The sequence below is a fragment of the Salmo salar genome, chromosome 11 (genome assembly GCF_965601325.2).
Source record: "Salmo salar chromosome 11, fSalSal1, whole genome shotgun sequence".
NCBI lineage: Eukaryota > Metazoa > Chordata > Actinopteri > Salmoniformes > Salmonidae > Salmo > Salmo salar.
In genome coordinates this window covers 46,490,803-46,504,623 of record NC_138301.1, presented here as the reverse complement: position 1 = coordinate 46,504,623, position 13,821 = coordinate 46,490,803, and the positions used below count along the sequence as shown (strand labels likewise).

At 47.4% G+C, this 13,821-nt stretch overlaps 1 protein-coding gene across 1 annotated transcript; it reads right to left on the bottom strand.

The window, feature by feature from the left end:
* Positions 1-4,831: 4,831 nt before the first annotated feature.
* On the bottom strand, positions 4,832-13,250 carry LOC106595312 (ubiquitin carboxyl-terminal hydrolase 50). The gene is made up of 7 exons (XM_045689642.2): positions 13,231-13,250; positions 11,936-12,181; positions 11,526-11,721; positions 8,604-8,831; positions 6,904-7,046; positions 5,429-5,561; positions 4,832-5,020 (listed from the first exon to the last, which is right to left on the bottom strand). Exons 1-7 carry the CDS (start codon positions 13,248-13,250, stop codon positions 4,832-4,834), a joined length of 1,155 nt encoding a protein of 384 aa, XP_045545598.1.
* Between the last annotated feature and the right edge of the window lie 571 nt (positions 13,251-13,821).

Below are 13,821 nucleotides of genomic sequence, written 5' to 3'. Positions count from 1 at the left end.
TCTGGGGGGTTAGAGACTGTTCTCTCTGTGTTGGGCTGTCTGGGGGGTTAGAGACTGTTCTCTCTAGTGGGCTGTCTGGGGGGTTAGAGACTGTTCTCTCTATTGGGCTGTCTGGGGGGTTAGAGACTGTTCTCTCTATTGTGCTGTCTGGTGGTTAGAGACTGTTCTCTCTGTGTTGGGCTGTCTGGGGGATTAGAGACTGTTCTGTCTGGGGGGGGTAGAAACTGTTCTCTCTGTATTGGGCTGTCTGGGGGTTAGAGACTGTTCTCTCTGTGTTGGGCTGTGGGGGTTAGAGACTGTTCTCTCTCTGCTGGGCTGTCTGGGGGGTTAGAGACTGTTCTCTCTATTGGGCTGTCTGGGGGTTAGAGACTGTTCTCTCTGTGTTGGGCTGTGGGGGTTAGAGACTGTTCTCTCTCTGCTGGGCTGTCTGGGGGGTTAGAGACTGTTCTCTCTGTATTGGATTGTCTGTCTGTTGAGCTGTCTGGGGGTCTAGTTTTAAGCACAACAATCAATATGTAGAGGGGGGTCTGGCTGGGGGAGGTAGAGAAGGGAGGGGGTTACATAACAGTCCCAAGATTGTTACAACATCACCGTGAAAATTGGAGCCAAATGATTTCTAAGCCTGAATCCCAAATGGCACCCTATTCCCTATGTAGTGCACAACTTTTGACCAGGGCCTTGGCACCCTATTCCCTACATAGTGCACTACTTTTGAACGGAGCCCTTTGGGTGTCTATTGGAACCCTAGGGTGCCATTTGGGATGTATTCTAAAGATAGATCACTCAAGGTAGGTAGAAGTTTCTTCTTACCACAGATCTAGGATCAGGCAACTTTATCCCAAATCCTAACTGTTACCATAAAGGAAACGTAGATAGATCTGAACCTAGGGCAGCGGTTAGGAGCAACACCAACGTCCTCACAGATTGTCTGGAGGAAGCACAAATCACACTTCAGGGCATGTCTTGTAGCAGGAGTGCTGATCCTGGATCAGGTCACCCCTCTGCATATAATCTTATTTATTATTATCCAAAAGGCAAAACTGATCAGCACTCTGAGAGCTTAATGAATACTGTCCCAGTAGCCCTCTAGGGGGAGATTAATAGGTGTCTTAAAAGTGACAAAAATAGAGAACACTTAAAATGTCTCTCTGAAAAGCATTTCCTGCCATGAAATCATTCTAATGTATTTATTATTTTCTTGTAATGTATGTTGATTTTCTCATTTTCCTTCATTGCTATGAAGTTTCTAATAACAGTTGTATTAACCTCAATCATAATAATGTAGTTATTTATTAAAATGTTCCAAATAAAGCAGACAACCTGGTGTTGCATGTCATTATATCTCTCTGCCACTAGATGGCACTAGATCTATTAAATTGGTGCCGTCTGGGTCCCAGTAATATACGTTTGCCATTAAGCAGACACTTTTATCCTAAGTGACTAACAGTCACGCGTGCATACACATTTTCAAGTATGGGTCATCCCGGGATTTGAACCAACTGTCCTGGCTGTTGCAAGCATCATGCTCTTATCAACTGAGCTACAGTGGATCACAGTACTATCTTCCTAGTAGTAGTTTACCTGGGGTGTATTCAGGGACAGGAAACTCTTTGACTGTTGCATGTAGAAATAGAATGAATAGATCTGGCACGATTCCCTATCCTGTCTGAAAAACAATCACTTCTGTTCTACTTGATACATTTTATCAGGATGTTCTGTAACGTTACATCGTCTGAACAGTTCCATTTTGTGTCTGGGTATCCATGGGAACCTGCTTTCATTCACATTTCATTCATGTTGCCTTGCGTTCATTCATGTTTTATTGAAGAATTACAAAAAACACCCAGAACCCATTTTCTCTCTATGGCCCGCACACTCCAAAGGGTTTCTAATAGTTCACCCAGCTCCTTCTGTAGGTTGGTCTGTAGTCAAGTTCTGGACCCAGCCCCAAGCCCTTCACCCCAATCCCACCTAATTGGGTGGGAGGAAGCTTCACTAAGCTGTTGGACAGCAAAATGGAGTCATCACCTATCCAATTCCCTCAGATCTACAAACATGAACAGGGTATGGGCTAGACTAGGGGCTGGTTTGGCACTTTGTGGGCTAGCCCTGGGCTCTACCAGTCTGGGTCTTGATCAGAGTCACGGTATGGTTTTGGCCTGTGGTGTGTCAGATATAGGGCATGATGGGTAAGTTGGGCCTGTGGTGTGTCCCAGTTAGAGGATATGCTAGGCCTAGAGCCGTGGTAAGTTGTGGAATGAGTAGTGGCTAGGACAGCACGGGTCCTAGTTGGATCCTGGGACTGGGTATGTTTTTGGCCTGTGGTGGGTCAGATCCGGGGTATTGTGGGTCAGATCCGGGGTATGGTGGGTCAGATCCGGGGTATAGTGGGTCAGATCCGGGGTATGGTGGGTCAGATCCGGGTTATGGTGGGTCAGATCCGGGGTATGGTGGGTCAGATCCGGGGTATGGTGGGTCAGATCCGGGGTATGGTGGGTCAGATCCGGGGTATGGTGGGTCAGATCTGGGGTATGGTGGGTCAGATCTAGGGTATGGTGAGTCTGTGTTGGGTCAGATCTGGGGTATGGTGGGTCTGTGTTGGGTCAGATCCGGGGTATGGTGGGTCTGTGTTGGGTCAGATCCAGAATGTGGTGGGTCAGATCCAGGTCTGCGGTGGGTCAGATCTGGGGTATGGTGGGTCTGTGGTGGGTCAGATCCAGGTCTGTGGTGGGTCAGATCTGGGGTATGGTGGGTCTGTGGTGGGTCAGATCTGGTGTATGTTGGGTCTGTGGTGGGTCAGATCTGGGGTATGGTGGGTCTGTGGTGGGTCAGATCTGGGGTATGGTGGGTCTGTGTTGGGTCAGATCTGGGGTATGTTGGGTCTGTGTTGGGTCAGATCTGGGGTATGTTGGGTCTGTGTTGGGTCAGATCTGGGGTATGTTGGGTCTGTGGTGGGTCAGATCTGGGGTATGTTGGGTCTGTGGTGGGTCAGATCTGGGGTATGGTGGGTCTGTGGAGGGTCAGATCTGGGGTATGGTGGGTCTGTGGTGGGTCAGATCTGGGGTATGTTGGGTCTGTGTTGGGTCAGATCCGGAGTGTGGTGGGTCAGATCCAGGTCTGTGGTGGGTCAGATCTGGGGTATGGTGGGTCTGTGGTGGGTCAGATCTGGGGTATGGTGGGTCTGTGGTGGGTCAGATCTGGTGTATGTTGGGTCTGTGGTGGGTCAGATCTGGGGTATGGTGGGTCTGTGGTGGGTCAGATCTGGGGTATGGTGGGTCTGTGGTGGGTCAGATCTGGGGTATGGTGGGTCTGTGGACGGTCAGATCTGGGGTATGGTGGGTCTGTGGTGGGTCAGATCTGGGGTATGTTGGGTCTGTGTTGGGTCAGATCCGGAGTGTGGTGGGTCAGATCCAGGTCTGTGGTGGGTCAGATCTGGGGTATGGTGGGTCTGTGGTGGGTCAGATCTGGGGTATGGTGGGTCTGTGGTATGGTGGGTCTGTGGTGGGTCAGATCTGGAGTATGTTGGGTCTGTGGTTGGTCAGATCTGGGGTATGGTGGGTCTGTGGTGGGTCAGATCTGGTGTATGTTGGGTCTGTGGTGGGTCAGATCTGGGGTATGGTGGGTCTGTGGTGGGTCAGATCTGGGGTATGTTGGGTCTGTGTTGGGTCAGATCCGGAGTGTGGTGGGTCAGATCCAGGTCTGTGGTGGGTCAGATCTGGGGTATGGTGGGTCTGTGGTGGGTCAGATCTGGGGTATGGTGGGTCTGTGGTGGGTCAGATCTGGGGTATGGTGGGTCTGTGGTGGGTCAGATCTGGGGTATGTTGGGTCTGTGGTGGGTCAGATCTGGCGTATGGTGGGTCTGTGGTGGGTCAGATCTGGGGTATGTTGGGTCTGTGTTGGGTCAGATCCGGAGTGTGGTGGGTCAGATCCAGGTCTGTGGTGGGTCAGATCTGGGGTATGTTGGGTCTGTGGTGGGTCAGATCTGGGGTATGGTGGGTCTGTGGTGGGTCAGATCTGGTGTATGTTGGGTCTGTGGTGGGTCAGATCTGGGGTATGGTGGGTCTGTGGTGGGTCAGATCTGGGGTATGGTGGGTCTGTGGTGGGTCAGATCTGGGGTATGGTGGGTCTGTGGTGGGTCAGATCTGGGGTATGGTGGGTCTGTGGTGGGTCAGATCTGGGGTATGTTGGGTCTGTGTTGGGTCAGATCTGGGGTATGTTGGGTCTGTGGTGGGTCAGATCTGGGGTATGTTGGGTCTGTGGTGGGTCAGATCTGGGGTATGTTGGGTCTGTGGTGGGTCAGATCTGGGGTATGTTGGGTCTGTGTTGGGTCAGATCCGGAGTGTGGTGGGTCAGATCCAGGTCTGTGGTGGGTCAGATCCAGGGGTATGGTGGGTCTGTGGTGGGTCAGATCTGGGGTATGTTGGGTCTGTGGTGGGTCAGATCTGGGGTATGGTGGGTCAGATCTGGGGTATGTTGGGTCTGTGTTGGGTCAGATCTGGGGTATGTTCGGTCTGTGGTGGGTCAGATCTGGGGTATGGTGGGTCTGTGGTGGGTCAGATCTGGGGTATGTTGGGTCTGTGGTGGGTCAGATCTGGGGTATGGTGGGTCTGTGGTGGGTCAGATCTGGGGTATGGTGGGTCTGTGGTGGGTCAGATCTGGGGTATGTTGGGTCTGTGTTGGGTCAGATCCGGAGTGTGGTGGGTCAGATCCAGGTCTGTGGTGGGTCAGATCTGGGGTATGGTGGGTCTGTGGTGGGTCAGATCTGGGGTATGTTGGGTCTGTGTTGGGTCAGATCCGGAGTGTGGTGGGTCAGATCCAGGTCTGTGGTGGGTCAGATCTGGGGTATGTTGGGCCTGTGGAAGGGCTGACGGCTGTACAGCAGGATGTAGGCGTTAGGAGACTGCACCAAGAAGTCCACCACCTCGCTCACGGCCGTGTCGTCAAAGTGGTGCCAGCTGCTGGACAGGGTACTGTGGCACAGGGCCGTGTAGTGACCCATGTCTAGGTCTCCTGTGTGGTTCTGGAGGGGGGTGAAGACACACCGGTGGATTCATGTGTTCATGGTTGGCAGTGTGTTTTTCCAGACAAGAGCATCAGGTGTATGTATGTGTGTGTGTAGGAGCGTTCACATGTTTGGGTGTAGGTCCATGCGTGTCTTTCTGTGTGGGTGGGTGTATCACAGGAGGCTGGTGGCTCCTTAATTGGGGAGGACAGGCTTGTGGTAATGGCTGGAGCGGAATTGGTGGAATGGTATCAAATTCACATTTCCATGAGTTTGATGCCATTCCATTTGCTCCGTTCCAGCCATTATAATGAGCTGTCCTCCCCTCAGTGGTGTGTGTGTGTGTGTGTGTGTGTGTGTGTGTGTGTGTGTGTGTGTGTGTGTGTGTGTGTGTGTGTGTGTGTGTGTGTGTGAACAGAAACTCACCACCACTGCGTAGAGAGAGTAGCTGGTGTGATTGGCTGAGGGGCTGGACAGGAAGGGGGTTAGGTCTAAACTGTCCAATGAGAACAACACATTGGTCCTCAACTTCCTCTTCTCACTCCCATGGCAACCAAAACTGTAATGTCACACAGGTTCGATTATTTCTACAGGTTTGTCTCATTGAGATGCATGACAGCAGCAGAGATAAAGCTGATGAACACCTTCTAATGAGGTGTTACATTATTACTGCCATTGACCTCTAGTTAGGGGTTACAGGGACCTCTAGTTAGGGTTACAGGGACCTCTAGTTAGGGGTTACAGGGACCTCCTAGTTAGGGGTTACAGGGACCTCCTAGTTAGGGGTTACAGGGACCTCCTAGTTAGGGGTTACAGGGACCTCCTAGTTAGGGGTTACAGGGACCTCCTAGTTAGGGGTTACAGGGACCTCCTAGTTAGGGGTTACAGGGACCTCCTAGTTAGGGGTTACAGGGACTTCCTAGTTAGGGGTTACAGGGACCTCCTAGTTAGGGGTTACAGGGACCTCCTAGTTAGGGTTACAGGGACCTCTAGTTAGGGTTACAGGGACCTCTAGTTAGGGGTTACAGGGACCTCTAGTTAGGGGTTACAGGGACCTCTAGTTAGGGGTTACAGGGACCTCTAGTTAGGGGTTACAGGGACCTCTAGTTAGGGGTTACAGGGACCTCTAGTTAGGGGTTACAGGGACCTCTAGTTAGGGTTACAGGGACCTCTAGTTAGGGGTTACAGGGACCTCTAGTTAGGGTTACAGGGACCTCTAGTTAGGGGTTACAGGGACCTCTAGTTAGGGGTTACAGGGACCTCTAGTTAGGGGTTACAGGGACCTCTAGTTAGGGGTTACAGGGACCTCTAGTAAGGGGTTACAGGGACCTCTAGTTAGGGGTTACAGGGACCTCTAGTTAGGGTTACAGGGACCTCTAGTTAGGGGTTACATGTTAATATGGTTAAAACATGGGGATGTGTGAAACCTAGTCCTCAGACTGAAGTGTCCCCACTTGCGCCAGCGATAAGCTAGCTTTTCACATGGCGCAGAATGGTAAGACGCTCCAGAAGGGCGGTCACGTGTGCTGATAGCAAGGCAAAAGGCTTTGGTTGGAGCCTCGGCATGAGCCGAATAAGGAGGAAGCGGCACTATAGGGGCGGCAGGTAGCCTAGTGGTTAGAGCATTGGGCCAGTAACCGAAAGGTTGCTGGATCAAATCCCCGAGCTGACAAGGTAAAAATCTGTAATTCTGCTCCTGAGCAAGGCAGTTCCCATAATCTTGGATGTCGATTATGGCAGCCCCCCGCACCTCTCTGATTCAGAAGGGTTGGGTTAAATGTGGAAGACACATTTCAGTTGAATGCATTCAGTTGTACAACTGACGAGGTCTTCTACATTAGCACCAATAGCATAGCCATCTAGTGACCAGCGTGGGGAGAGATGGGTTGGCAGCTACCCACCGTTTGAGGTGCAGCACCAGGATCTCAGGTGGTTTGGCCATGCTGGTGAGGACAGCTGTGTCTCTCTTCACTCCACACTCTGGACACAACTTCTGATCTCCACACGTCAACGTACTCTGCTGGAAGAACAGCGACAGGCAGTCCTATAGGAGGGAGAGAGAGAGAGGGTTGGGAGAAGAGAGACGTGTGGTTGCTGGCTATGTTTGTATGTGTTTAGTCTGTATGTTTGTATGTGTTTAGTCTGTATTTATTCTGTATGTTTTTATGTGTTTAGTCTGTATGTTATTAGTCTGTATGTGTTTAGTCTATGTGATTAGTCTGTATGTGACTAGTCTGTGTATAATTAGTCTATGTGTGTTTAGTCTGTACGTGTGTACGTGTTTAGTCTGAATGTGTTTAGTCTGTATGTTTGTATGTGTTTAGTCTGTATGTTATTAGTCTGTATGTTTATGTGTTTAGTCTGTATGTTATTAGTCTGTATGTTTGTATGTGTTTAGTCTGTGATTAGTCTGTATGTTATTAGTCTGTGTATAATTAGTCTGTATGTGTTTAGTCTATGTGATTAATCTGTATGTTTCTATGTGTTTAGTTTGTGTGTTTAGTCTATGTGTTTGTTAAGTTTGTATATAATTAGTCTATGTTTGTATGTGTTTAGTCTATGTTATTAGTCTGTTTAGTCTGTGATTAGTCTGTATGTGACTAGTCTGTGTATAATTAGTCTGTGTTTTGTCTGTGTATAATTAGTCTGTATGTGTTTAGTCTGTACATGTGTACGTGTTTAGTCTGAATGTTTGTATGTGTTTAGTCTGTATGTTATTAGTCTATGTTTGTATGTGATTAATCTGTATGTTTGTATGTGTTTAGTTTGTGTGTTTAGTCTGTATTAGTTTGTTTAGTTTGTATATAATTAGTCTGTATGTTTATGTGTTTAGTCTGAATGTTTGTATGTGTTTAGTCTGTATGTTATTAGTCTGTATGTTTGTATGTGTTTAGTCTATGTGATTAGTCTGTATGTGACTAGTCTGTATGTGATTAATCTGTATGTTTGTATGTGTTTAGTTTGTGTGTTTAGTCTGTATTAGTTTGTTTAGTTTGTATATAATTAGTCTGAATGTTTATGTGTTTAGTCTGTATATGTTTAGTATGTATATGTTTAGTATGTATGTGTTTAGTCTGTATATAATTAGTCTGTATGTGTTTAGTCTGTATGTGTTTAGTCTGTATGGTTGTATGTGTTTAGTCTGTATGTGTTTAGTATGTATGTTTGTATGTGTTTAGTCTGTATGGTTGTATGTGTTTAGTCTGTATGGTTGTATGTGTTTAGTCTGTATGTGTTTAGTCTGTATGTTTGTATGCGTTTAGTCTGTATGCGTTTAGCCTGTATGTGTTTAGTCTTTTGTGATTAGTTTGTATGTGATTAGCCTGAATGTTTGTATTTGTTAAGTCTGTATGTGTTTAGTCTGTACGTCTGTATGTGTTTAGTCTGTATGTGTTTAGTCTGAATGTGTTTAGTCTGTACGTCTGTATGTGTTTAGTCTGTATGTGTTTAGTCTGAATGTGTTTAGTCTGTACGTCTGTATGTGTTTAGTCTGTATGTGTTTAGTCTGTACGTGTGTACGTGTTTAGTCTGAATGTGTTTAGTCTGTATGTGTTTAGTCGGTATGTCTGTATGTGGTCAGTCTGATTGTGGTTAGTTGTACCTGTAGGGAGCACTTGTATGAGTCAAGTGGTATAGGCAGAGACAGGATGGTGAAGACCTGGTTGCTGTGAGAGTGTCCATCGCAGCGCAGACACAGCATCTGGTAGCTGAGTTGTCCCTCGAAGAGACGTGTCACCACCGTAGAATCCCCCACTGCTGGCGCCGAACTGAGCGACTTCCTGCCCAGACACAACCGCTGGGAAGAACGTGTCTGACGCCTCTCCCCCTTCTGTAGCAAGAGAATCATACATGCACACACACATTGTAGAATAATAGTGAAGACATCAAAACTATGGAACATATGGAATCATGTAGTAACCAAAAAAAGTATTAAACAAATCAAAATATATTTTATATTTGAGATTCTTCAAAGTTGCCACCCTTTGCCTTGATAACAGATTTGCACACCCTTGGCATTCTCTCAATCAGCCTAATGAGGTAGTCACCTGGAATGCATTTCAATTAACAGGTGTGTCTTGTTAAAAGTTCATTTGTGGAATTTCTTTCCTCCTTAATGCATTTAAGCCAATCAGTTGTGTTGTGACAAGGTAGGGGTGGTATACAGAAGATGGCCCTATTTGGTAAAAGACCAAGTCCATATTATGGCAAGAACAGCTCAAATAAGCAAAGAGAAACGACAGTCCATCATTAATTTAAGACATGAAGGTCAGTCAACATTTCAAGAACTTTGAAAGTTTCTTCAAGTGCAATCTCAAAAACCCTCAAACGCTATGATTTAACTGGCACTCATGAGGACCGCCACAGGAAAGGAAGACCCAGAGTTACCTCTGCTGCAGAGGACCTCTTCAGGAGACCTCTGTGTGTGTGTTAAAACCTGGTTTGAGTGTTGTGACCTTCAGAAACTATCAGAAGGTGTCTACATTCAGACTCCTCCTGTCTGGATCCCACCGTGGTTATCTGGTTTTCTGAGAACACAAGGCTGCCACAGACCTGATGAAACCAGAAGATGCTTGGACTCGTTCACCTTGTCATGACTCTATACTTGTGATGAAAGGTCAAGTTTTGGTCAAACCCACTTCTGAGTTTTTACTTGCTGATAAGATGGTTCCTGCTGTCAGGGGGAGGTTAGATTTATTAAAATGATGTTGCCAGGGAAACTCACGTAAGGAGGACTGGGAGAGGCTATATGAGTTGCAGGATGTCTTAGACATTTTGCAGAACTTGGGGAGAACTATCATATACTGTTAAACTGTACTCTGAGTATTTTAACACTCAAACAAAGAGTCTGTGTTTCCTTTCCATTACTAATGTATGTTTGATAATTATATAGACCTGATCATTTGTTGAAGAAATTGACCAACAAAACACAGAGCAGGTGAACAGATGATCTCTGCATGTGTAGTTCCCACCGTGAAGCATGGAAGAGGAGGTGTGATGGTGTGGGGGTGCTTTGCTGGTGATGCTGTGATTTATTCAAGGCACACTTAACCTGCATGGCTACCACAGCATTCTGCAGGGATACGCTATCCCATCTGGTTTGCACTTAGTGGGATCATTTGTTTTTCAACAGGACATCCAGGCTGTGTAAGGGCTATTTGACCAAGAAGGAGAGTGATGAAGTGCTGCATCAGTTCTCCTGGCCTCCACAATCCCCCGAACTCAACCCAACTGAGATGGTTTGGGATGAGTTGGACCACAGAGTGAAGGAAAAGCAGTCAACAAGTGCTCAACATATGTGAGAACTCCTTCAAGACTGTTGGAAAAGCATTCAAGGTGAAGCTGGTTAAAATAATGCAGTCATCAAGGCAAAGGGTGGCTACTTTGAAGAATCTCAACTATAAAATATAAAACACTTTTTTGGTTACTACATGATTCCATGTGTTATTTCATAGTTTTGATGTCTTCACTATTATTCTACAATATAGAAAATAGTAAAAATAAAGAAAAACCCTTGAATGAGTAGGTATGTTCAAACTTTTGACTGGTACTGTATATACACACACAAAGACACATGTACACACAAACAGAGACACACACACAAAGGAGAAACACACTGTCTGAATACCAAATCAGCCCCTAGCCCTCATCCCCTAGGCACTTATCCCCTATCTCCTAGACTCTTCTCCCCTATCCCCTAGACACTTATCCACCATCCCCTAGACACTTATCCCCTAGACACCTATCCCCTATACACTCATCCCCTAGACACTTATCCCCTGACACTTATCCCCTATCCCCTGGACACTTATCCCCTATCCCCTAGACACTTATCCCCTGACACTTATCCCCTAGTCACTCATCCCCTAGACACTCATCCCCTGGACACTTATCCCCTATCCCCTAGACACTTATCCCCTGACACTTATCCCCTAGTCACTCATCCCCTAGACACTCATCCCCTGGACACTTATCCCCTATCCCCTAGACACTTATCCCCTGACACTTATCCCCTAGTCACTCATCCCCTAGACACTCATCCCCTGGACACTTATCCCCTATCCCCTAGACACTTATCCCCTGACACTTATCCCCTAGTCACTCATCCCCTAGACACTCATCCCCTAGACACTTATCCCCTATCCCCTGGACACTTATCCCCTGACACCTATCCCCTGACACTTATCCCCTATCCCCTGGACACTTATCCCCTATCCAATGGGTTTTGAGGAGCAGGGAATCAAGAAAGACAATGAGGCAGAGCCTTTGACCGTTTGGATGGAGCCCTGTGGAAGGAGCCGTGTGGATGGAGTCGTGTGGATGGAGCCATGTGGACGGAGCAGTGTGGATGGAGCAGTGTGGATGGAGCAGTGTGGATGGAGCTGTGTGGTGGCAGGATTCTGTGTGTGTGTGTGTGTGTGTGTGGTGTGTGTGTGTGTGTGTGGTGTGTGTGTGTGTGTGTGTGTGTGTGTGTGTGTGTGTGTGTGTGTGTGTGGTGTGTGTGTGTGTGTGTGTGTGTGTGTACATTCTTCAGGTCGTCATGCAGGGCGTTGAGCAGGAGGAGGAGTAGCTCCTGGGCGTCCTGCTGTGATTGGTTGTTGAACTGGGGGTGCAGGGAGGAGACCAAGGCCCTCACCTCCCCTGGGGAGGTGGTACCCCCCTGACCCTGCCACACCTCCTGTAGGAGTTGCACAAACACCCCCGCTACAGGACTGTTATGCCTGGAGGAGGAGGAGGGGGAAGAGGAGGAGAAGGGAGAAGAGTGGCATGGGAGGGAGGGAGGAGGAGAGGAAGGAGGAGAGGCATTGGAGGATGTAAGTTTCCCCCCATCTAATGTAAAGTGCTTGGAGTACCTGGTTAAAAAGTACTATACAAAATCTAATACAGACAGACAGACAGGCAGACAGACAGACAGACAGACAGACAGGGTCTTACTTGGCCAACTGGGAGCGTTTGTGTGAGCTGAGGAGGTGTTCCACCAACGGCACAGTGGAGAAGAGACACTGCAGCACAGCGTTCATGTAGCAGGAGTTACCACTGTTAGCCAGACCACACACCCCCACCAGCCGCCTGTCCTCTCTCTTCCCCTGCTCCCCCTTCACCCTCACCCCCCATCCTGAGCTACACCCCCACTCCTCCATGGGCATCACCTGACCCTGAACACCGCTGGGATTGGCTGCACTGGTGACCAATGAGAAGAGACAGAGAGAAAGAGGTGAAAGGTCAGTGCTGTAGCAGGCAGGTGTCAAGGCTGTGTGCTGAAAAACCTGGGTGGTGAAGTTCAGGGCTTGTGGTGCTCCTTTAAATGCCCCGTCTTTTGTCTCTTTTCACTTTCACTTTTGGGAGATGAAGTAGATACATGCCTGTCTGGTTGTGCTCCTTAAGGTGTCGTCATGCCAGAGACAGCAGAACCAGACAGGCTGAGGCAAACATGGATGGTCTGGGGCAATGGTTTCTTCATTCTCTTAGTCTGAGTCCCAAATAACACCCTATTCCCTATTTAGTGCACTGCTTTTGACCAGGGCCTCTGATCATAATTAGTGCACTAAATAAGGAATAGGGTTCCATTTGGGTCTCAATCTCAGACTCACCCTCAGACAGACAGACAGACAGACAGACAGACAGACAGACAGACAGACAGACAGACAGACAGACAGACAGACAGACAGACAGACAGACAGACAGACAGACAGACAGACAGACAGACAGACAGACGACGACTAACCCTCAGACAGACAGACAGACAGACAGACAGACAGACAGACAGACAGACAGACAGACAGACAGACAGACAGACAGACAGACAGACAGACAGACAGACAGACAGACAGACAAGGACCTGGGACTCATCTCAACTCTGTCTTAACTGTGCCTCTCTGCTCTGTGCCTCTTTCTCTCACTGCTGGGAGTCTGAGACAGTGTTCTGAACTACTTTCAATTCAGACAGATACTATTATGTGTGTGTGTGTGTGTTTGAGAGAGAACTCAGCTAGAAGACTGTCTTAGCAACCCATCAACACTGACATCAAGCACGGTCTCTTGTGTCTGTCATGTTTTATCATGATCATGCTGTACATCTTCAAACTGCTGTGTACTGGAAATACTAACAAAAACACCCTTCTTATTCCCAGGCATTTTGATGAGAAGTTGAATAGGCTAACACCTTGTCTGTCTGGATAGTCAAAGCTATTTAGTTTAAAGCAGTCAGTTCTGACCTGAAGTGAACTCACCTCCCATTGGAATCATCCATGTAGCTTCATGGCTTGTAGAGAAGACTTCCCTCTGATACACGACTGACCTTTATGACATCATAGTAATCTAATGCCTCCAAGGCCTCTGTTGATTTGTCCAGGTTCTATATATGACATCATAGTAATCTAAGGCCCCTGTTGGTTTGTCCAGGTTCTATATATGACATCATAGTAATCTAAGGCCTCCAAGGCCTCTATTGGTTTGTCCAGGTTCTATATATGACATCATAGTAATCTAAGGCCTCTGTTGGTTTGTCCAGGTTCTATATATGACATCATAGTAATCTAAGGCCTCCAAGGCCTCTGTTGATTTGTCCAGGTTCTATATATGACATCATAGTAATCTAAGGCCTCTGTTGGTTTGTCCAGGTTCTATATATGACATCATAGTAATCTAAGGCCTCTGTTGATTTGTCCAGGTTCTATATATGACATCATAGTAATCTAAGGTCTCTGTTGATTTGTCCAGGTTCTATATATGACATCATAGTAATCTAAGGCCTCCAAGGCCACTGTTGGTTTGTCCAGGTTCTATATATGACATCATAGTAATCTAAGGCCTCCAAGGCC